Source organism: Cajanus cajan, chromosome 6, assembly GCF_000230855.2.
Source record: "Cajanus cajan strain Asha chromosome 6, NIPB_CcT2T_4, whole genome shotgun sequence".
Classification (NCBI taxonomy): domain Eukaryota; kingdom Viridiplantae; phylum Streptophyta; class Magnoliopsida; order Fabales; family Fabaceae; genus Cajanus; species Cajanus cajan.
In genome coordinates, this window is record NC_138522.1 from 21,075,574 (window position 1) to 21,101,780 (window position 26,207).

The 26,207-nt window shown below is 33.7% G+C and overlaps 1 protein-coding gene across 4 annotated transcripts in view; it reads right to left on the bottom strand.

The window, feature by feature from the left end:
- Positions 1-5,262: 5,262 nt before the first annotated feature.
- LOC109811718 (uncharacterized) overlaps positions 5,263-26,207 on the bottom strand; it is a 33,658-nt gene continuing 12,713 nt past the window's right edge. For 2 of the 4 annotated variants that reach the window (XM_083076859.1, XM_083076857.1), the window contains exons 7-10: positions 17,113-17,491; positions 16,126-16,426; positions 15,874-16,035; positions 5,616-6,855 (exon numbers count right to left, since the gene is read on the bottom strand). In XM_083076859.1, the coding sequence (XP_082932985.1) occupies positions 6,157-6,855; positions 15,874-16,035; positions 16,126-16,426; positions 17,113-17,491 (1,541 nt within the window). In that variant the 3' untranslated portion in view covers positions 5,616-6,156. Of the gene's footprint in view, positions 5,520-5,615; positions 6,856-15,873; positions 16,036-16,125; positions 16,427-17,112; positions 17,492-26,207 lie in introns of those variants that run through there. The other 2 variants (XR_014434598.1, XM_083076858.1) reach the window with 2 other exon arrangements.

The following is a 26,207-nucleotide window of genomic DNA, read 5'->3' on the forward strand; positions in this document are numbered from 1 at the left end:
CCCTATGTGTGGCTAATTCATTCAATTGATTCGAGATTCCATGAATTGCGATAAAATTCAAGTTTTCTATCTATTTTTACCATATGAATTATCTTCTTCTCCATTATAGACCTAATTTTCATTTTTATGATTATGAATTTTGTTTTAATTATATTTGAAATAGAATTGAAGATTAATTTTGGATCTAGATTTAAATTTAAATCTAGACCTAAAATAACCTAAATCAACTATTTGTCATTCTTGAATTTCACAAAAATTGTGAGATCGAGATTTCATTTCATGTTTTTTATGAAATTCAATAGATCTAAATTTACATCTATATTTTAATTACATTCGTGTTGATTTAGGTTGATTGAATTCGGATTATAATTTGAATCGTGAAAATTTTATCGATAAAGATTGAAATCTTGAATCAATGCAATTTTCAATTAAAATTTTTGTTTAATTTTTTTGATTGCATTTTTAATTGTTGATCATTATTTCGCTATTTCAAATTCTCTTACTAATAATTGCATGACAAATTTATATTTAATTGACTTATGCCTTCTAGAAAAATGACCTAAGTTGTTCCCTATATTATTGATCATAGAGAAAATATAATAATTTTTTTATAGTGATTCAATAATAATATCATCAAGTATTTTTTTACAATAAAGTCTCTTCAAACGTCAAGGTAAAACACAAAGTTAAAATTGGGTAAAGATAACAAGTATTTCGTCTTTCTCACAAGACGTGATACAACTTTTAAGTACAATCTTTTACACACAAAGAATTAAATGAGTGATTCAAAAATTATTCTCTTCTTTCTTTCTGAATCTTTAAGCTTTTTTACATAAGTGTTTGATGAAGGTGACAATTGCAAACCTTTGAGTTTCACTTGTAGGTTTGCTTTGTTTTTCTTCATTTTCTTTCCTTGTAGAATAAGATGTGTATTGGTGCATTAAATGTGTTTCAAACAACTACATAAAACTAGAAAATGTTACAAATAATCTTTACCATTAAATACTAACCTTCAAGTAACCACATAAAACTAGAATAAACACCTACTTTGGTCCTTGAATTTGAAAGACATTGTTATACTAGTCTCTAAAACTAAGAAATCATGATGGAAACCTAATCCTCAAGGATCCCTTTGGAAGAGGTAAGACCAAGAAGGTGAAGGTTGATCCATAAGAGAGCTCACACATGAAGATCATTAGGTTTCTAACTAGATCCATGGTTAGGAGGCTAAAAGAGGCTTGTTGCGGGTTGCATCAATTGTCCCGTGGCGGAGGCTAGGTGGGCTAAGTCACTGTCGAATCATGGCGCTTGGGCTGCTGCGCTCTTAAGTAAAAAAAGTTGCGCCCTGACTATCAGCTATAGCTTTTGGCCTAGTGGTAAGCGCTCGATCCAACAATTGGTATCAGAGCCAAGGTCATGAGTTCGATACCCAGCTGGGCAATTGCTGAGGGGGAGATTGTTGCAGGTTGCATCAATTGTCCCGTGACGGAGGCTAGGTGGGCCAAGTCATTGTCGAATCATGGCGCTTGGGTTGCTGCGCTCTTAAGTAAAAAGAGTTGCGCCCTGACTATCAGCTATAGCTTTTGGTCTAGTGGTAAGCGCTCGATCCAACAAGGCTTCTACAGAGGAGGTACATTTTAGACCTATGTTTTACTTAAGCATTGAGTATAATTCTTCTTAGTAGTTTCTTAGTCTTCATTGTAAATACATTGAACATATTGTATAGATATTTTTTTGACTTGTATTTTGGGTCAAGTAGTGTAGGATTTTTGTTCCTTGTATTTTGGTGTAATTAATAGTTTATGGGAGGTGTAACTAGAAAGACCATGGGATTATTTGGGCTTGGATGGCCCAAATGGATTTCTAAAATACACCAAGGTTGGATGTCCACTCTCCTAGGCAAGTGGTTTGTGTGGAAGAAAATATGCACAAAGTTTTGATGATGCCAAAGCATTGAAGAAAATAAAGATCAAGTTAAAGCAAGCTGATCAAGAAGCAAGATCTCAAGTAATAACTAGATAAGTCTTGACTGCTTAGCTTAATATGTAAAATGAACTTTTAGAATTTACAAATTTGACTTGGCCATTAAAATAAGAATTTCAAGAAAACCTAAACTTAATACTTTTGAATATAAGAATAAGTTGTTTGAAAAGAAAGCAAAAAGAGTATTCAAAAGATTAAACAAAAATATTTTTAACTGGAAAATAGAAGTTCTTTATATCTTAGGTTTTCATAAGCCAAAACAAGTGACATGTTTCTGGTAATCGATTACCACTTGCTGTAATCGATTACCAGAGAAAGAAAACCTTTCAAAATGTTAAAATGCTCTCTGGTAATCGATTACCACTGACTGTAATCGATTACCAGAAGAGAAATTTTCAAAATTCGAATTTGAACTATACAGCGTTTCAAACATTTTGAACTTAAACCGTTGTAATCGATTACCAAGTCTTGTAATCGATTACCAGAGCCTATTTTCTGAAAAATTATAGAGAGTTACAACTCTTCATGAAAAGACATAACTCAAGAAACAATTGTCTATAAATACCTATAATTTTTCAGAGAAAGGTGACGAACTCAATTGTGAAAAATTATCTTTACAAATCACTTGGCCAAAATCATTTGCAAAATCTCTAAAGAGTTCATCAAAGATCATGAAAGTGTAATATCCACTCTTCAAGAGAGTCATTCTGTATTACTTAATAGATCATTGGATCTATAAAGGAGAAAGGGTTTTTCTCCTTGTTGGTGTTTGAATCTCAACACAAGGAAAGGGAGTTCCGAGGTGTTGGAGGATTCATTTTCTTGTAAGGTTTACAAGAGTAGTGGAATTCTCAAGTGGGAGACTTGAGGACTGGATGTAGGCAGGATTGGCCAAACTAGTATAAAATCAAGTTTGCAATTCTTCTTCCCTACACTTTTATTTATTTGTTATTTAATTGTGTTTGAGTTGTTCTTCATCATCATTCTTTACATGCAAATTTGTCTAAGGAAATAAAGTGATAAGAAAGTAATTGGAAAAGTTTTTATAAGAGGAACCCCCCCCCCCCCTCTTAAGTTAATTGAGGCTAAGGGACTAACAGTTTAGACGTCCAAGTTTGGTGAGGAAGCTATCCAATGTCCAAACTTGTAGAAGAAGCTTTCACATGGCCTTGAAAGTGACATCTCAACTAACTACTAGAAGTAATCAATAGGATAGTTAATTGGAGTTAAGTTAAGCTAAGCTAAGTCATCTTTAAACTAAGGTTAGCTTAGCTTGCTCCACAAGCTTCTAGGAAGGTAACTAGGGATAGTTAGTTTAAGTGTAAGAAAGCTAATTATGGTTCTATTTGAACCACAGTTAGACTAACTTACACCATAAGCTACCTATTCTCTATATAAGGCCTTTCCATTACTTTGTAGACACTTTTGATACATAATAGAGGAATTTCTGAGTTATTACTTCAAATTTCTCTCTCCCAAAAGTCTTCAAACTCTTTGATTTTGATCTAATTCTCTTATCCTCTTCCTAAAGAGTGTGGTGAGGATTAAAATGACTCATCTTCGTCCAATTAGTGGCACCTCTTAAAAAGTGCTCTTCACCTTCCTAGGTGAACCCAAGGGCTTCTACCTCCATTAGAAGCCTCAAAGAAGCTGGAGAAGTGCCAAGAAGTCAAAGGTCTAAGAAGGAACTTGAAAGAGAAATCAAAGCCAATTAATTTTCTATAGGAGATTTCCATCAAATCGTCAAATAAATTCCTAAAATATTAAGAAAATTCCTTCAATTTAACTACTTATTGTCATTGTGATTCTTGAATATATATTAATTTTATCACTTTGGTTACACTTTTTTTTTTTTTTTTAAGTTCTAGATTAATATGATTATGAATTTACATGTTAGGGCCATATTTAACAATATTTTAGTTTCGAGAGTAATATGATAGTGTCCTTCAAATTCAGAGACTAAATTGAGTGTTTTAAAAAAACTAATAATAATGGTAAAATGACATGAGAGTTGTCATGGAAACATGTTGGTTGGTTGGCCGCTGGCGTGAGGAGCAAGAAGGAATGAGGTGGATGATGCATCCCTTTCAAAACCAAAATCTGATTCAAATCCCCACAACAACCAAAAAGATCAAATTATGGCCCCACTCTCAACACTTAAATTGGGTGGGTATCCAACACAGTCACAAATTGAATCAGATCGCTCCACATTCACAACTAGTAGCTCTACATTACTGTATATAAATAAAAGTCTAAAATATTGTAAAATTTAATCTAATTTTAAAAATATGATGAGTCATTGAGTTTAATAAATATGCACAATAAGCATAAAAGACTTTACATCAACTAACTAACAACCAATTTTTTTATGATGTTTAAGATAATTATTTTTATTTATTGACAAACATTAATCATTAATCATTAATTATTAATTATTATGTTAGTAGAGGGATTAGAACTCACATCCTCTTTATCACACCAATCCTATTTCCCTCTTTTAAACCACCAAACCAACCTTATACCTCCCGAAATAATTATTGTATTTTATGATCAAACAATTGTTTAATATATATATATATATATATATATATATATATATATATATATATATATATATATATTAATGCATTTTGTTTTCTCTCTAAGTTGTTACACACATATACAACTGTTTTTTCAAATGGTGACTAAAGATCAAATTTCAATTTAAGAAATTAAAAATAAATTTACTTTAAATTTAAGAAATTGAAAACGTAAAATAGGTGAAGTTATAAGATTAAAGAATTCACCTTTATATTTTATTTTTTAATAAAATGCATAAATCAACTGTCGTCTACAACTTTAATTTCTCATCTTTTAAAAATAAAATAAAAGTCATATATTGCATGCCTGACTTTTAAATATGTTTTTATTAATTCAATACCAAAGTCGTAAATCTAAGTAAGCTAGAAGTCATACATCTTTTGGCTTTGAATTAATGCAAAAGTCCTGGATTAATTTTAACTAGAAGTGGTGAATCAAAACTTTTATATTATATTAATAAAATAGCTATAATCGTCAATGTTATATGGTTTACAGAGCCAGACATGACTGACCCATCCACGTGCCTTGTACATTCCAAAAAGTCCAAAGGGTCTATATATGCATTCGAGAAAAGAACTTAGAAGAAAAATTAAAATTAACTTTTCACAGATTAAATTAACTTAAAACACAGGTTAAAATAAAGTTTTGAAAAAACTACTACAAGAGAAATTCAACAAATATAAATAAGCTAATGTCACCTTGTAGAAAACCTTTATTTTATTTTCCTTTCATATTATTTTTTCCTATATGTATAGAAAAATTTATTTGAACATGTCATAAATCGTGTAACACAGCCAACGATTAAAAATGAGGCATGGCCAAAGAAACAAAAGTGAGATCGGAAATCAATGCAATGCATAGCCAAGTAACACAAAAATCTATGATTGGAATGAAGTACATTAAGTCTTTTCCCCCACACTTGACTGTAATCCATGCGTCAATCAAGCAGCAATTAACTGAAAGCAATTGACAATTTGCATTAGAATCCAAATTGCAAGATATGAGACTTGAATCCACGTTAGAAGTATGAAATTTTAGCGTAAAGTCTCGCATTAGAAGTATGAAATTCTAGAGTGCAATTTATAAAATCTCTGGTTCTATGATTACAACAGCTAGCTTTTGTGGTGATTATCAGATTTGCTTGGCATAACAATACAACAGGTTTAGTAATATAATTTTCTTGCTATCAAAATTCACTTTACAGGTAAGACGAGAAAGGCCAACACAAAATAACTTTCCCCACCAAACTGAGAAACTAGAATGGACATTTTTCACTACAGAACAATCATGCAAGAGGGGATTGATTAATTGGTAACAACAAAATAGCAGGAACACCAAAAGAGAATGCCTGCATATGGTTTTAACTCGCCTAATTTTAATGGTCAAATATCAGTTACAGCAGGAAAGTACCTTGCATATCCTCCACCCAGGCAAATAGTAGATCAATTTTCCAGCTTCTTACATTCAAATGCAACCAATTTCCGTGCCGTCATTCCACCAGGAACTCCAACAATAGTTTAGAGTTTCCAAAAATTTTGCCTGATAGGACTGGTTTATCATCAGTCAGGATGTGATTGTCCATGCTTGCTTGATTCAGTAGTTACCTGGCCAGTTGATATGCGCATGCTGTGGTTGCTGATAAACACTGCCACCGGTACCTACCATGTCAACTGCACCGGCCATTGTCTGGGATTGTTGCAGAAGTGGATGGACTGCACCAGCAGTCACTGCTTGCGTGGGGTGATAGATGCCAGGAAATGTGCCATGGCCAGCCTGTGTAGGGGCAAAAGTCATGTGCTGACCCTGAGGTGTAAGGTTGTAGAATGAACTACTGGAAATGTCAGGACCAGGTGCACCAAGATCCTCATTGGAGGTTAAAATCCCGGCAGTTGTTGCAGAACTTGGATTATAACCACCGGCGGGGGAGGAGCCATATGCGCCATAGGCACCTGGCACAACAAAATGAGTTGAATTAGCAGCATTTGTTCCAGGTTTGAACTGTGCAAGAGGATATTTCATCCCTGCTGCAGCCACTGCTGGAGGAGGTTGTTGAGGAAATGCAGCATTACCCAAAAACTGGTGGATTGCGGGTGGCGTCACATAAAATGGCGAAAAGTAATGACCATAAGGAACATAGTTAGGAGGGTAATGCGGTATATGAACCCCACTTGGCGGTCGAAAGATGGGGAGAGGCTGTTGTTGTTGCTGTTGAGTAACAGCTATTGGGTTTTGCATGACCCCAGCAGCTTGAGTCACAAGTGGTGTTGTACCAGCTGTAGACAAGACACCTCCCTGCAAACAAATAGAATGCACAAGTTTTTACAAAATCTTCAACATGATTTTTCCAAACTGTTATCAGAATCATACTTGAAGAAAATAATGCAATAACATTTATCCTAAAATTGGGAAGTCAGTTCATGCCAGCATCAGTACACTAGGAAAGAAACAAGCCCACAAACCCAGATAAATTCCAATAGAAACCGCACAGCCAACAGAGAAAGGAGAATGCAATTAACAAACAGAATTACAGACCATGGGCACAATGATTTCAGAAAACTACCAATAAATCATCTAGTAAATCAAAGAAGCTTTATTTTTAATGATCGTTCTAATTGACAGCAAGAGATGTCTCCGGGTTTTTTTGCCATATATTTGGGTAATGAAACTAAATAAAGATTTGATCAATTTGTATTTTAAGGACAAAATAGGAAAGTAAATGTGGAGGCCAAAAGAATTAGTATCCCCATTATCTATTATTATAGATCATGTAAAATAAGTTTTTTTATACATCAGTAAAAAAAATAAGTTTTATGATATGTTATGTAAAAATTGATTTTAAGATAAACTATTACATCTGAATTGTCTAAAATAATCAGTTTTCTTTATAGCAAAGTTACAGGAAAAAAAAAAGGTATGAAATTATTTGCAATACTTGATTTTGTATTTAAATTGATCAATTGTTGGGGGGAAATGGGAAAAAAAAAGTTAGCTAAAAAAAAAATTTGAAAAAACAATACGACCTTTTTTCCTCTGTGATAAATTATAATTAATATTTTTTTTATGATAAAATTATAATATAATATAATTTCCTTCAATGTTACCAAACTGAGAGAACAATATTATAAACTAATTTTTGTGAATATAAATCAGTTATAATCTCAAAATATAAACAATCCAAACACAGTATGTATTTAGGATGGTGAGCTCGATTAATATTAGCCTTGGAAACGGTCTCCACTAAGTCTATTAACAGTTTATATACATGGATTCTATGCATAACTTAAGTACTCATTCTCTTGAACAAGAAAGCATTCTCATTCTGAGCTCTCTAAAATATTTTGTTCTCTCTCTCCCGCTCTAAAATTTGTCAGAAGTCATAATTTAAAAATGAACTTTGCATCAACAAAAAGATATGAAAGAACAGAGCAGGAGTCAGAGTTTAGAGACAACAGAGGACATAACAGAGTGGCTGGAAACTGTCATAGGATGGCCAGAAAATGCCAGAAATGATATAGAAAAAGGCGAATAGTTAAGCTTTGTCTAGACTTCAGAGATATCAGTGCACTCTAGTCAAACAAGGAAAAACAAAGGATTTTACTATGCACTAAAGGGAAAAAATCACAACATTGTCCCTAAAACACAGAAATTGACACATTGTTACAGGGGGTGTAAATCAGGTTTTTCTAACCTTATCAGAGTTGCACTGTCTATTGCATGAAAAAGGACACAATTTGGATGCTGTTGTGGCCATGACTGCAAACAAAAACTGCAACATGGCATTGCTTCTGTAGCATTCCAGTGCTGCCACTTTGCAACACAGCCACTACTGCACCACTCTAGCACACTATTGATTGTTAGAGTCCCCTTCGATTTTACTTGAATATATTTGTCAATTTGTTTCTTGAACAATAAATCTGGACTTTGGACTATTCTAGTGTGTTTTCTTATTAATCCTCCTTCTAGTTTCTAACTCACTCTCCAAACCACAAAAAGATTCTTATTGGCACCCTTATTTCGGAACTGAAAAGCTCCTTCTCAAGCTTAAGTCTTTATTATGGACACATGTACTTAACAGGATTAACACAAAAGACTTTTTGCAATCTCCGGAAACATGTTGACATTTTTTATGCATTGCTAGAACTTTTTAGCACTCATGGAGACTGGAGTACTGGGCATACATATCTTATATCTTCTTAGAATAGTGAATTAAGCCTAACTCTACCTTACAAAACCGGCTTGTAAGGTGAGAGTTGTTTTCTACTTATATACTATTCAATTGCCTAATCTCTAGTCGATGTGGGACTTGGGTTTTTCCTAATACATCCCCTCACGTCCAGTACTATTGGGCTTGGTACATGGATAAATGGTGGGTGACCCTTTTTAATGATTTAGGATTGGCTGGACTTAAGTTTTTTTTCTCAATACATCCTCTCATGCCTATGGCGCATGTATCAATGGTGGGTGGCCCATTTTTAAGAATCTAAGATAACTCTGATACCATCTTAGAATAGTGGATTAAGCCTAACTCAACCCTACAAAACCGGCTTGTAAGGTGAGGGTTGTTTTCCACTTATATACTATTCAATTGCCTAACCTCTAGTCGATGTGGGACTTGGATTTTTCCCAATATATCTATTCATTTTGAAGTTGTTTCTACCGGTGCCGCAAAGAGTTTTGGCAAAATGAGGATGAAGGTTTTTATTGAAATGTGCATTCCCATAGTTAGCTACTATTGTAAATATCATAGATATTTAGCAGATCTAGAATATCTCTAAATATTTTTAGATATTTATTTCCCTATTTATTTTTATTTTGTTTCCCTATTTCTTTATTATTGTTATTTCCATTTTTTGAAGATCCACTGATGCTGACTATGTAGAGTCAGTCATAGATAGAAGATCCACTTCTGGTTATTGCATGCTTCTTGGTGGGAATCTAGTAACATGGAGAAGCAAGAAACAAAATGTAATTACTAGATCTTGTGCAAAAGCTGAGTTTCAAGCTATGGCACATGATATATGTGAAGGATTATGGATGAAAATCACTTAAAGTTAAATATGAGAGTCCTGTAAAGTTGTTTTGTGATAACAATTTGGCTATCAACATGGCTCATAATCTAGTTCAGCATGATAGAACGAATCACAAAGATTGATAGGCAATTCATCGAAGAGAAGTTGGATGATGGCATTATAGTTACAACTCATATACCTACAAGGCTTCAAGTAGCAAATGTCTTCATAAAGGGACTTCCTAGTGCTAGATTCCAAGATCTGATTAGCAAGTTGGCAATGATTGATATTCATTTACCAACTTGAGGGGGGTGTTGTAAATATCATAGAAATTTAGAAGATCTAGAATATCTCTAACTATTTTTAGATATTTGTTTCCCTATTTCTTTATTATTTTGTTTCACTATTTCTTTATTATTGTTATTTCCTTTTTTAAGCATAGTTGTTTATAGTATAAAAAGGGGGATTATGGAATGTACAAAACACACAATTAATATACAGTTTCCTTTTCTTCAACTACAACCTTTCAGTGCATCAGGTTGGAGCAAATGCTTGCATCTTTAAACATCTCTTTACTCCGACCTTTTTCTTAATGAAATAGTTTTATTGTTATTGTATTTGGCTTATCATTGAAGTTCTGCCCATGGCTTTTCTAGAAATAAAGTTATTTTTTTTTACGTGTTTTTGTTGCATTCCAAAAGCTTTTTCATATTACTTGTATCTATCTTTCAAGATTTCTTATCATACCCTAATTATACTTTCATCAGTAGTAAAATTTCGTTCTAAATATAAAAAAACCAAAAGAATAAATAATAATCCAGAACTTAAACAAGGAAAAATATCACCCACCCTTTTTTTTTTAACAAATCCAGCAGTACATAGTTAACAAAAATGAAAAAAATGGTAAAATACATTTTTGGTTCCTATAGTTTGCTTCGATTTTAGTTTTGGTCCCAATACTTTTAAGGTTTGGTTTTCAATCCCTATACTTGAAATTTGATGTTTGGCAAAAAATCTGAGAGAGATTACTCTCAGCTGGTATATTATATATATATATATATATATACACACACACACACAAAAAAGGAGCAGAACAAGTACAATTGCCAGCAAAAGCAAGGCTACAGTCTAAAGACCTTAACTCTTAAGATAGATAGGGCCAAAAACAGCTTTTATAAAGCCGCACAACATATATATAATAAACAATTATTTTAACACTCCCCCTCAAGCTTGAACATATAAGTTGTATGCACCAAGTTGGGAACATATAAACTGAATCCTAGTAGCATATAAGTTGTCCTGCAATTTTTCAAACCTGACTCCTTCAAAATATCAAGAGCATATTTTCTTTGTGAAATTACAACACCTTTCTTTGATTGAGCCACTTCGATACCAAGAAAGTATTTCAGACAGCCAAGATCTTTGGTCTGAAAATGGCTGAATAAGTGTTCTTTTAGTTGAAAAATCCTAGTAGCATCATTTCTTGTAATAACTATATCATCAACATAGACCATTAAATAAACTTCCCTATGTAATGACAATAAAAAACTGAATGATCTACCTCACATTGTTTCATTCCAAAAATCTGTACAATATGACTAAATTTACCAAATCAAGCTCAGGGTGATTGTTTCAGTCCATACAAAGACCGACACAATTTACAAACTAGACCACACTCCCCCTGAACAACAAATCCAGGAGGTTGCTTCATGTAAATCTCTTCCACAAGGTCACCATCAAGGAAGGCATTTTTAATATCAAGTTGGTGGAGAGGTCAATGACAAATAGCTGCCATAGCAAGGAAGATCCGAACTATGGTGATCTTAGCCACAAGAGAAAAAGTATCATAGTAATCAAGACCATAAATTTAAGTGTATCCTTTGGCTACCAACCGAGCTTTAAGGCGATCAACTTCACCACTCGGCCCAACTTTAACAGCATAGACCCATCTACAACCAACAGTCTACTTCCCACGAGGAAGAGGGACAAGCTCCCACGTGCCATTGTGTGCAAGAGCCTGCATTTCATCAATCATGGCTTGTCACCATCCAGGATGATCAAGTGTCTCATTGATAGTTTTAGGAACAATAGTAGATGACAAAGAAGAAACAAGAGAAGTTCGAAGGAGACAAGCGATGATAACTCAAAAAATTATAAACATGAGTAGACCGAATATCTTTTCGGATAGCAATGGGCCAATTTGAATTGGAGTCGTGAGAAGATGTGGAGGATGAAGGACCCATGGTATGGGAAGTTGTTCAAAGAGGATCTAAACCACGAGAATCTTCAGGAGGTGTGAAATTAGACTGTTGTGTTCTGTGTTAATATGTAATGAGAGGTGGTGGAACAACTTCAATTGACTCATGAATATGAAAGGCTAATTTTCATCTTGGTTGAAGTTAGAAGGAGTAGGATTCATCATCGGGTCAAAGGATGGAACGGGAAGAAACTATTGAATGGAAACAGGATTGTCCATGGAGGATGAGGAAAGGTGTGTTCTTAAAGAAGGTAACATCAACAGACATATAATAGTAGCCTTTGCAGAAAGTTTGTCTAAATCTGGAGGGACATTATGAACAAAGCAAGTACAACCAAACACCCAAGGAGAGACATGAAATAAAGGGTCATTTGGAAAAAAATTATAGAATGAGGAATTTGATCTTCAAGAGAGGCAAAGGACATTCTATTTATTAAAAATCAAGCAGTAAGGACTACATCTCCCTAATGAAGTATAGGAACATTCATATTCAACATTAGAGAGCGTGCAGTTTCAATGAGATGTTTATTCTTCCCCTCTGCTATAGTGCTATGTCATTTTGTTGTGATGTGAGGACATGTGTATTGACGTAAAATACCCTGTGAAGATAAAAAGGAAGAAAGTTCAACATATAAATATTCTTTAGCATTGTCACTTGAATATTTTAATTATCTTCTCAAATTGGTTCTTAATCTCATTAAAAAAAAAAGACATGAATATGGATAAAAGTTCAGACCTATCTTTCATTAAATAAATCCAAGTACATCAAGAGAATTCATCAATGAAGGTTACAAAATATCTAAAACTAAAAGATGTGGCACAGTTTGGTCCCCATATGTCTGAATGAATAGTAGAGAAAACCGAGTTACATCTATTGTCAGTTTGTTTAGGAAACCATGACCTAACATGTTTTCCTAATTGACACGATTCACATTTCAAAACTGGAAGTTGCTTGAGACTAGGAACCATTATCTTCAATTTTGCTAAACTTGGGTGACCCAAACGGTTATTCAAAAGCTTTGGTGTTGAAGTTGCAAAACAGGACACAGACAGGCTAGTTTCTAGGTAGTAGAGAGCTCATGATTCATGTCTTTCACCAATCAGACAACCCGTACCACATTCCTATATGACAAAGAAATTAGCATCAAATGCTACTGAACAATTTAATGAACAAGTCAATTGGCTTAGAGAGATTAAGTTATAAGGACAATGAGGAATGAACAAAACAGAATTTAATTTTAAGGAAGGAGACAAAGGAATTTGACCAATTCCCTGAGATGCAACTTTTGACCCATTGGCGACAATAACAAGATACGGAACTTTTGGAGAAGAAATGGACGAGAATAAGGAACTGTTACCAGAAAGTGGTCAAAGACACCTAAGTCAAGTATCCATGGACCATGACCTTCCACAGAATGAGAAATACATATTATTGAAACACTTGGTACAGAAGAAGATTGGACTTTGTTGTTGGAGATTTCAGATTTAAGCCTCAAATATTCTTAGTACTCCTCATCAGAAAACTTGGGATTTGATTTTTTAGATTTAGACACATGGGCTGGCGAGGAAAATCATGCAACGAGTAGCAATTTTCTTGTGTATGACCCATTCTTTTGCAATATGTACACTGAGGACATCCACTTCTGCCATCATGTCCTCCTCAATTGCTACGTCCTCCTCTTCCACGAGGTGCTACCATTGTTTAAGTTTCAATAGTTTCAATTGGGTTTTCATCTTTCACTAAGGTAGGAACACGAAGAAGTCAAATGACTAGGCTGTCCATGGAAGGAATTTGATCACCAGCCAAAATTTGGTCACGTATATGATTAAAATCTGAATGTAAACTTCTCAAATTCAAAACCATATATAGCTTATCAAGTTTTTTGTTGACACCCTCCAATGAGTCAGTCACAAGAAATCTTTTCAGTTCTTCTATTGCATCCCGAGCTTTAGTTACATGTGAAACCATATCATGGTTGGTCTATTTAAGAGAAGTTACTCTTTGGGTTGCATCAAAAAGACGTTGAATGTCATTAGCAAAAATATCTTTGGCCTCCTTCCAAAAAGAATGACATGTCTTAAATGATCTAAGTATCTATAATACATCAAGCTCAACTGATTACCATAGAACAACATGAAGCTGGAATTCAAGTTTCTGTCATTGAGATTTATTTTCAGTAGGGATAGCACTGGCTTCCTTCTCCAAATGGTCATGGTATTCTTGACCAAGGAACCACAACTCTAGCGAGGTAGACCAAGACAAATAGTTTTCCAATTCAGTTTTGCAATTGTAATGGTAGGAGTACCAGAAAAAATGGAAATCGGACCCGCGGAGGCCATTTCAATGACAAGGACAAAGGAGAAGAAGTTTGAACACCACAACCCACACCTCCAAGTAGGTCAAAACTAATAGTTGATGGCAGAAGCATGACTAGAAGGAGCCACCGAAACTATTGGAAGTGGTCCAACAAGATTCCGATAAGTAGAGGACAGCGCGTGAGATGCACGCACCAAATAGGGGCACCGAAGAAAAACGACGCGTGGAGGAACGTGCCTGGATATTAGGGTACGAGACTTCCTGGGTTAAATCACACTCCTTGAGGCGCACCTAACCTTGAATTCGGTGACTTAAGAATATAGAGTTGGATCTAACCCACTCTAATACCAACTTGAAATTTGATGTTTGGCACTAGTATATATATATATTTTTTTTTTTGGATGATATGGCACTAGTATATTATATATATATATATACACACACACACAAAAAGGAGTAGAACAAGTACAATTGTCAGCAAAAGCAGGGCTACAACCTAAAGACTTTAAATCTTAAGATAAATAGGGCCAAAAACAGCTTTTATAAAGCTGCACAACATATATAATAAACAATTATTTTAACACCTACAATTTTAAAAAATTTGGTTTTGGTCACTACTACCAGTAATGTGCCAAAACACAAGTCCTGTAAGGTACAATCATTTGGACTTATTCCTAGTATACTCTAAAGGGCTGAATTTAAATAAAACAATAGGGACCAAAATCAAAACAGAATAAAAGGAAAAGGACTAAAATCTAAATATACAAAATTTAAGGACCAAAAACTAAATTTTTAAAGTATAAAGACTAAAACCAAAATGTATTTAATTTCAAAAACAAACATAAAGCATGACAGTAAACATGGCAAAGACCATTGAACGTGGTTAGATTTATATCCCTAAGTACCCTAATGGTATACATCCATACAGGTGGGTGTGGAAGAATAAAAGTGAGTGATATATATCTAGAAAGTAGAAAACGGATTTCAAAATGTGGTCAATTTTCATTCCTTCATTTGCAATCTTCACAATATCACATGCTCTCCTATGATTAACTCCACTCCTAACAAAAGAACTTAAAATTAACAATATGACAGAACTTGGATATAAATGCAGGTTCAAGACACGCATAATTAAATTCAAGAAAATTCAGTTAAGAGCCAAATATAGAGGTGTAATAATACTTTCACCATTAGATTCAAGAACCAAGCTGAAAGTGAGAGAAAGAACTCTGAATCTGAATGTTATTAGAATTCTGTCTTTGTGATACAATTACTCTCGCACACACATATATTGCGGTGATTAACAGAAAGTGACCTGGATTAATTGATCTGACATATACAGTAACCAATACAATACAATACTGCTACACTGGCAGCAGCAGTCAATTACCTGTCACAATCAGAAGCTAACAACCTAAGCAGAATCACGTGCTTCTTTAACACACCAGTATTAATTATGCAAGCAGTAAACTACTCAGACCTCCCTTGGTTTTACTTTAATTACACCTCCCTCAAACTTTACTTTTCAAAAAGTTCCCTTACCCACTGGTGCTATCTGTTCATCTGTTGGTTTTCACAATAAAGATGATTGTGTGCAGTAAGGGAAAAAAAATCAAGGTAAGATACAGTAGTTTCCCCTATGTTTAAATATCATTAACCTATTAGAGTAAACAACTTTTCTTCTTAATATTAGAGAGCACACAGCATTGTACTTTAACAATACATACCTCATGAACAGACTGAGAATTTGGTGCAGGCAGCACTGCAGCATTGCCATTGTACTTAGTTGTAACCTCAGTAGAGGGAAAAGAGGATAGATGACCATCACTGTCAGCACCAGACCGATGAATGTGGGCATAATAACTAGTTGGATCAATAGGTTGATGAACCTATGACAATCAAATTTAACCTTTTAAGCCACAAAAATGAAAGGTAAACTAAATAAACAGAAGTAGATAAAAATAGGTCAGAGGGCTCACAACAAAGCTTGGAAGTTGAGAAATATCATGAGCTTGAGAGTCAGATTTATCAAATTGTGCAGACTGTGTTCCCGACATTGGGGGCATAAAACTTGAACTGTATTTTTGAGAAGTATGCACCAGAGAGCACTGATTATCTCCAGATGGCAAAGTAGCATCTTGCTTGGACTCATTATACTCCTGAATAGCAGGAGATGACACTACAACCTCACCAGATGATAAATTCTCAGGCATAGTAGTGGGTGATTGTGGATGGTCAGTATAATCTTCCACAACAGTTGTAACTGGAGCATTGTGACTGCTGAAGAATGAAGATATAATTTGTCAGAGGGACAAAATGGAAAATTACTGGAAACTAACATATTAGGCAATGCAAACACAAAAGATAAGATATATGTTTCAGTAGTTACGACTTACGAGTACAGAAGAATAAAATACAGAAGAAAATAATTGAAAAGTGTGATGGAGCTAGTTGGGTCTGGAAAACAGCATTATAGCACACATATCAAATGAAAGGAGTTGAAAATTTATTTAGGCTAGTAAGTAAGAACACTCATCATCCAGAGTATTAGATTTAGGTAATTGTGTGTCAAATGTTAGCCACAAACTTGTGTATTTATATTGACAACAGTAACTGTACGATGATATCCCTAATTAATGCTAATTGTAATTAAATCAATACAAAAATAATAACGTGCTAAAAACTAATATTGTCATGCACTGCATGTTAACACAGCATAGTTTCACTCATCAAAAGTTTGAAATTTAAAGCCTAAAAGAATGACTAATTATATTACTTATGTCATAAAACTCTCACATAACCAACTGAGCAAGTCTTCAATTTTTGTGCATCAAAAGTTCTGTTCTGCCCATTAATATCCTTTCACGAATGTACTTCTATATTTATATTTATATTCATTTTTAAGTTTTACTAAACAAGTATTCACCAAACTACATTCACAAACTACAGTTTCAAAAGAATACAACCTTGGGGCCGACTCCTCTGCAGTTTCTTCAACATCCTGTGATACTTCAGAAGGTGGCATAGAACTCTTTTCATTCTCTGGGCCACTATCATAACTTGTATTACCCCTATAAGTGAACCCCAAACTCCCAAAGCTAAACTTATTCTTCTCAGAATCAGGCACCAAGATATGGTTTGGAAGTTTAACATGTTGACGTGGTGAAAGATGTAAATCCTCCATCTTCCTCTGTAGTATAGAAGCAGCTTCTCCAGAGTCAACGACCTTAGACACAGATTGTAACTGCCCAGTTGTTTCAGCAGAAGATTCAGATAAACTAGCTGATCCAGAACCCCCGCTAATTGTACTTGTGGACTTTGGTTTCCACTCCTTATTAAAACCAGCTGTTGTAAACAGAAACTACTTATAAATCTTGACAAGCCAACCCATGACCATAAATGGTTATAGCAGCAAGAAAAATGAGTGCAGTCACACTTAGAATCATCGTATTCAAGCAAATCACACACCTATCAACATCTAAAAATTAAACATACTGATTGAAGCAGTTAAAGGCACATAAATACAGTCAATTTATCTGGGTTGCAACAAATCTCTATAATCATTTGTTAAGCATCATGACAAACACTAATAAGGCAAAGGAGAATTTTCATGTAAATGCAATCATGAAATTAACATCATAATAAAACTGCATTCACAAAAATGAAAAATATCAACGTCATTTTGACTAGAAAGCTGATAACTCTAAACAAGATAAGCCTTAACTTGGTATTTACAACAGAAAAAATAAAAAAAATAAAAAAAAAAATACAGTGGGGAAAAAATATGCTTCATATAGAAGCTAATTTCATGTTCTAAAGATTTTTATATATGTGAGGTTGCGTGTGAAAGCTTGTGGACAACTACAGCAGCTTTACTCCTATTGATTCAAATCATGCTTTCTTTCTTCCCAAAATTCTCCTTTTTTCCTATTAGTTTCTCTCAGTCTTTCTTTTCATATATTGGTTCAACATCACCACTCCAATTTTCAGGTCAACTTAAAAAACAGTAAAGCATGTTTGGATTCTCATCCACGCACCTCTAATGTGGATCAGAGAAGCAACTATTAGTTGCTTTTTTGGTGTTTTTGACATAAAAAATTGATAAAACATGGATCACCAATGAGAATCCAAACATGCACTAAATGGGTATTAGAGTATAGAACTTTACTCGGAAGTTTACTGTATTTTCACTTGTAAAAGTGACTGTTGTTGCTGTTAGTGGTTAGTTGTCTGTTAGTTAGTTTGTTATCTTGCTGACAGGTGTCCTGTATTCCTTCTGCTGTACTCTAGAGTAGCTTCCTTCTACTCTTTAGCAACTATATAAATAGTTGCATCTCCTTTGTATCTTCAGGAAAATATCAATATATTTCACATTCTGTTATGGTTTCCAGAGCAAGGCTCAATCCATGGACCTTTCTCTCTGTTTTTCCTCCTCCTTTCCCTCCACCACATTCTGCTGAAATGAATTCCTCAAAAGCAATAACCTTTTTGACAGTTTCAGAAAAATTAGACTCGAATAACTACTTGCTAAGGTGTCAACAGGTAGAATCGGTGATCAAGGGACATCCTTTGTAACGATCTCTCATTAATCCACAGATTCTGCAGAAATTCAATCCGTTAACAATCACAATGAAGATCGTGTAACCAAAGAGAATTTTGCGTGGGAGCAACAAGATCAACTTCTCTTGTCTTGGCTCCAATCATCTATGTCGAAGGAGATGCTTACCAAAGTCATAGGATGCAAATTGTCCTTGCAGCTATGGGACAAAATCTATATGTATTCACACAAAATGCAAAAGCAAGGCAGTTTCAATCTAAGCTTCAAAATGTGCTGTTAGAGAATCGCACTATTTCCAACTATCTTCTCCACATACAAGAGCTCATTGATACACTAACAACAATCGGAGACACTTTCAATCAAAGAACACCTCAATGCTATCATCAAATTCCAAAGGAATACAAATCCTCCGTTTCTCTTATCAGCAGCAAAATTGAACCATTATCTGTCAATGAAGTCAAAACTATACTTCTCACTGACAAAGATATCGATAAAGAGTCACAAAAAAGAAATATCATGGAAAATCTTCATTGCTAGTCAACATCATTGAAAAACACAGCTTCTAAATCTGGTTCATCAAGAGACAAATTAGCAACTTTATGTAAGGAGAGATGAGAACAAATCCCTAGTTTTTGTTTTTATCAAGATTTTTTTTTGTGACTCCTTCCTCCTTGTTTTTATTTTTATCGAGATTTTTTCTTTTTTTTAAAAAATCTCAAATCCACATGTCAAAAAGTTGGGCCACACACATTGGAGAGTTGGGCAGCGGACCACGTCCATAGCGCACTTGTAAAGTGTCCGCTCCAGAATAGTGTCGAACTTTTGAACACAACAATCCCACACTATGTCCTTGCATCATAGTTAATAGGAAATGGTCAAGATCTTCCTTTTCAATCTGCAGGTATTACCTCCTTTACATCTCTTGTTAATTCTCAAATTCCTCTTATTCTAAAGTTAACCGTTTGTGCCTCAAATTACCAAAAATCTTATGAGTGAGTCAATTTTCTAAGGATAATCATGTTTATTTTGAATTTCACCCAACTTTTTGTGTGGGGAATTTACAGGCCACTAATGAAGTCATACTCAGAGGAGCTGTTAGTACAGATGGTTTGGCATTCTAGGCTTGGTTGGCCTTGTATACATGTTCAAAATATTGTCTACAAACATTGTAATCTTCCTCAAATAAATAATACTACTGAATTCTGTTCATCTTGTCTTGGGAAAGCAGAGACTTCATCTATGTTATCTTCAACTGTTTATAATCAGCCATTAGAATTGATATAATCAAACCTTTGAGGTCCTGCTCCTTTACTTCTATAGGAGGATACACCTACTCTACGATATAGCTTTTGCTGATGCGTACCAGATTTACTTGGCTATATTTCTCAAAACAAAATCTTAAACAATACATATTTTAAAACAATTTCAAATTCTTGTTGAAAAACAGTTTCAAACTCCTATAAAAGTTGTTCAAACTGATTGGGGGTGGGGAGTACAAACCTTTTTTCCAATAATCTAGCTGCAAATGGAATTCAACATAGGATTAAATGTCAACACACACATCATCAAAATGGTGTTGTTGAAAGAAAATATAGGCATGTTGTTGAACTTGGCCTTACTCTATAAGCTCAAGCATCCCTTCCTCTCAAATTTTGGGATCATACTTTTGCTATAAGTGTCTATCTTATCAACAGACTTCTCACATCATCCTTACAGTTTGAAATACCTTATCATAAACTCTTTGGTCACCTCCCTGATTACAAATGGCTTTTTGACCTCAGTAAATTAAAAAAAATTAAAAATACATGAAATAAATTATAAAAAAAAAACTAATTACTGAAATAGGTAGTTTTGGACAAGTCAGCATATACGTGGCACTGAAAACGCCTGGGGGTGGGCGTTTTTTAGAAAAAGCCTCCCCCCCAGGCGCCTTCTATTGCTGATGTGGCACGGGCAGATTTGAACTGAAAACGCCTCCCCCCCAGGCGTTTTGTTGACGTGTCAGATTTGAACTGAAAACGCCTCCCCCCCAGGCGCCTTCTATTTTCAGAAAGAGCCTCCCCCCTAGGCGCTTTCTATATATGGCAAATTTGAAAAGAAAGAATCTGTGGGGTAAGCGTTTTCAAAGCCACCTCTCCCTGAGAAACATTGTGTTTGATTAAGTTGTTTTTTTATTTTTAAAATCATTTCATAAAATAACTAATATTTTAGTTTACATATCACAAAGAGTAAATGTTTATTATATTTAAATTTTATAATAAATTATACATATAAATAAATATTATATTTGAATATATAATTTATATTTAAAATTTATATAAATAGATATTTTTAAATGTATAAAGTATATTTTAGATTTGAGATAAATAATTTATATTGTAGCACAATATTATTTTTAATTATTTTGACTTTGTTTAAAAAATAAAATTTAACTTATAAATAAATATGATAAATAAAATTAAAATATAATTATTTATTAATTAAATATTAATATTTTAAATTAAATTATCAATAAATAGTGTTATAATAAAATGATTTATTATAAATTAAAATATAATTTATATATTTAAAAATATTTATGTATACTAATTTTAAATATAATTTATATTATCAAATATAGTATTTGTTGAGAGGAGAGCTTGAAGCCTAAAGAAGTTTTGATGATCACAACACAAGTGTACAACAACAACTTACAACATGGAAGCACAAAAACAAAGTCAAAGAAAAGTCAAGAAAATGCTATGTAATGGAGCAATGTAATAGAGTTTAGAAATTAAGTTGTTTTGAATGAGATTTTATATTGAGTGCTTAGTATGCTTTGTGCATAATCAAATCTATATCTAAACTAAGTAGAGAGTATATGATGATGAGTTAAAACATTAAAAAGTTATTTTGAGACTTAAAATGAAGTTTTAAGTACTAACTCAAAAATAATCGATTATTGTTAAATATAATCGATTATTCCAGCAATAGGCAAAATGGGATGCCTTGCTGCAATAATCGATTATTTGCCAAAATAATCGATTATCCCAGGAACAACTTTCTGGAATAATCGATTATCCAGCAAAATAATCGATTATATTGTTCTTGATTGGTTTTCAGAAAACCTGAAGAACAAAATAATCGATTATTCTTTAAAATAATCGATTATCTGCGTCTGAAACTTTTATAAATAGTTGGAACTTTGAGAAACTTCAGACAAGAGTTAGAACTGATAATCAATTTGTGAAAAACGTTTTGTAGAGTCTTTGTGATATCTTGGAGAGTTTTCTTTGTGAAATCCAATAGTGAAAACGTTTGTGAAAAGCTTGTGAGAAGATAATCATCATCATATTCTTGAAAGGGGAAGATAAAGATTTGTTCAAGAATTCCAGGTGAATTCGTTCCTTTATTCTTTGTGAATCTTTGTAAAAAATCTTGAAAAGGGTTTCTCAAGTGGTAAGGTTTCTTGTAGTGGGTTCTACAAGGGGTGCTTTCTTGGGGTCAAGAAAGTGGTTATCTTTCGTGTTGAAGTATATGCATGTGTGTGTGCTTGTAAACCTTCTTGCTTAAGATAGTGAAACAAATCTTAATCAGGTGTTGATTAAGGACTGGATGTAGGTCACATGTGGAGTGCCTGAACCAGTATAAAAGACTTGTGCAATCTTCGTCTACCTTATCTTTTACATTGTGTAATTTCTTGGTTGAACTTTAAAGAAGATAAAACTTGATTAACAAATATATGTGAATTTTGACAGTTTAAATCTGAATTAGAGCATTATTGTTGAACCTCATTATGTTGTAATCAAGTGAGCATATTGCATTCATATTTTCATAACAAGTCTTTAGAAAAGCTTCATTTGAAAATTTAGTCTTAGAAAAGTTTAAAAGTGAAATAAAGATCCTAAATACTCTGATAATTTTTAAAAGGTCATAGAATCCAATTCACCCCCCTCTTAGATTGTGCCATTCTTTTCTAACAGTATTTATTTATATATAATTTCTTATAAAATTTTAACTATATATAACAAATATTTAGCATATATATTGCACAGATTAAAATATTAGATAAAAAATTATAGGAATTTCTATAAAAAAATATTATTAAAATAAAATCTCTAAAAATGTTTTCATACAAAATAACCGATTTTATTTTATATGTAAGGATGAATTTTTGAAAACTAATTTTTAGATAAGAAGGGTGAGGACATAATATGAGACAAACCAATAGAGAATATGAGTATCAGAAAATTGAAAAGCAAAAAAATGATATTTTAAATTTTTTTAAAGAGATACAAGTAGTTGTGATTTGCTTATATTTAAGACATTTTTTTTTACTTATAATAGAAAATAAAAGGAGTAAATCTTTATTTTTAAAAGCAAGAAAACATGTCCTAATTTTGAGAAAATATTATTTAAAATCAAAAAATTAAAAAATAATAATTCACCATTGTTTTAAGTACTAATTCATTTAGTGAAATAAATTCAAATAAAATTTATGCGCATTAAATTCCAAACTCGGTATGTAACTTTTAAATTAACTAAAATCACATCTTTCTATAATAGACTCAAAATAATTTTGAAATAAAAAAGAAAAAGATAAATTATTATTTTTGAAAAGAAATTTTCTAAAACACTATCATTGAAAAATATATTTTAGAAAAGTCTTATTAAACATAAATATTTATTTTAAAGAAAATTTAATTAAGTACGTTTCTCAGGGAGAGGTGGCTTTGAAAACGCCTACCCCACAGATTCTTTCTTTTCAAATTTGCCATATATAGAAAGCGCCTGGGGGAGGCTCTTTCTAAAAATAGAAGGCGCCTGGGGGGAGGCGTTTTCAGTTCAAATCTGACATGTCAACAAAACGCCTGGGGGGGAGGCGTTTTCAGTTCAAATTTGCCCGTGCCACATCAGCAATAGAAGGCGCCTGGGGGGGAGGCTTTTTCTAAAAAATGCCCACCACCCAGGCGTTTTCAGTGCCACGTGTGTGCTGACTTGTCCAAAACTACCTATTTCAGTAATTAATTTTTTTTTTAATTTATTTCATGTATTTTTAATTTTTTTTAATTTACTGAGGTCAAAAAGCCATTACAAATAGCTTAAAGTTTTTGTTGTGCTTGCTTTCCCTTCCTTAGACCTTATAATTATATAATAGAAAGAAACTTCAATATAGATTGCAAGAATGTGTCTTCCTAGGCTATTCTACAATTCAAAGAGGCTATAAATGTCTGTCACCTGATGGATATATATATATATATATATATATATATATATATATATATATATATATATATATATGTAGAGAGAGAGAGAGATGTTGTGTTTAATGAGCAGAAATTTCCTTATCAAAACCAAAACATACCTACACCCCATCACCGAGAAACAACATTTGTCTCAATACCTCTTACCCTTACCCAAGTTCAATCCATTAATCCTCCCTCTACACCAATACCATCCACCCCCTCTATTAATACCACCTTTGAATCTTAGCCAGAGACACATACCTCGTGCAACACAGATCAAAACACCAATACTGACAACACCTCCTCACCTAATATCAATAACATCCCTCACAATGCACACCCTACGCAAACAAGACCCATATTCGGAGTAACCTGTCCTAGAGTACAACCAACACTTCTCTTAACCCACATTGAACCAACATCAACCAAATAAGCCTTAGCCAGTCCTGTATGGCTTGATGCTATGAAAGTTGAAAATGAAGCCTTGTTAAGGAACAATGCACAGACCTTAGCTCCACCACCATCTAACAGAAATATTATTCGGTGCAAATGGATTTTCAAAGTTAAGGAAAACTCTGATGGATCTATAAATAAGTATAAAGCTAGATAGGTTGCTAAAGGGTTCCATCAAACCCCTGGTTCTAACTATAATGAAACTTTTTCTCATGTCATCAAACCTATTACTATTTGAATTATCTTAACTTTAGCCGTGTAAAATCATTGGGTGATCAAACAGTTTGACATTGATAATGGCTTTCTTAATGGGCTTCTTGAAGAACATGTCTAGATGGCTCAACCTCCAGGGTTTGAATATAATGACAAGAAACTGGTTTGCAAACTCAACAAAGCTATCTATGGCTTATAATGGGAACCAAGGGCCTAGTTTGATAGACTAAAGCATACTCTTATACAATTTGGGTTTAAAGGCGACACATGTGATCCCTTATTAGTGTATAAAATCTAAAAAGGGAATATTTGTTTGTTAGCTTTTTACTTTTTACATTTTTTTTTGCATTCTGTTACAACTTCAAAATATTCCTAAGTGTAGAGTGACACCTGTCCTTTATTTTCTCTCTGTGCTGCTCCTTTTATAGTTGTATTACTGAAGGGTTTCCTATATATTTTGGAACCTGTGTATTCATTTTTAGTAGGAATGAAATGAAGTTTGTCTTTAAATCTTTATCTCTTTCTACTTTTATCTAATATGACGTCAAGAGCCTTTTTGATCCCTCGGAAGTCGGAACCCTAATTTTCTTCTTCTTCTCCTCTATGGCGACGTCAAATAATCCTTCTTTTTCACAATTTTTCTCCAACTCCATAGCTGAAAAACTTGATGATTCAAACTATCTTCACTAGAGCAGTAGATTGAACTAGTCATCAAGTCCCATAAACTTCAACAATTTGTGGTTAAATGAAACCTGGGAAGTCCAGGACCAAATGCTCCTCACATGGATGCAAGCGATGCTCTCGAAGACCATCCTTTCATGCGTCATTGGCTCAATTCATTCTTATCATGTGTGAGACAAAGTTCATGAGTATTTTAACACTCAAACTAAAGCACGAGCACATTAGCTCCGCACTGATTTGTGTTCTACCACTCTTAATGGTAAATCCATGCGTGAATTTCTGACTCAAATCAAAAACATTGCTGATGAACTTGCTGGAGTTGGAAGTCTTGTGTCACTTGAAGAATATGATGATGCTTTTCTTGAAGGTCTACCACAAGAGTATGCACCTGTGGTCTTTGTTATTGAAAGTAGGTTCATCACCTCTCCTATTGCTGAAATGGAAGCTCTTCCCCTTGCCCATGAGTCAAGAGCTAACAGGTTCCGTAAGCAATCCTTCTCTACTTCCATTAATTACACTCAAGGTTATTCTCGTAGGGGTGTTAGTAGCAGATATTTTAGAGATCACGGTGGTAGTAATAGTGGGCATCGTGGTGGTAGAGGTTCTAGAAGAGGCCACAGTAGTTGGTTTGCAAATTTTCAATGTCATATTTGCTTCAAGTATGAACACACTGCCAATATTTGCTTCTATAGAACTAATGTCAACTATCAACTTGTAGACTCCGTTATCTTATATGATCCCACCACACTGCAAACTGTGCAAGTCACATCTTCATCAAACATTAAAGCCTCCAATACTTGGGTGAATCCTAATCAAAAATAGCTCAACCAAGATGCTCATGCCAATGCCACACCAAGTGCTATGATTACTAATACCTCTTCTCAAGGGACTGCTAATTTTACATGGATCCTTGATTATGGTGCTTCGTTCC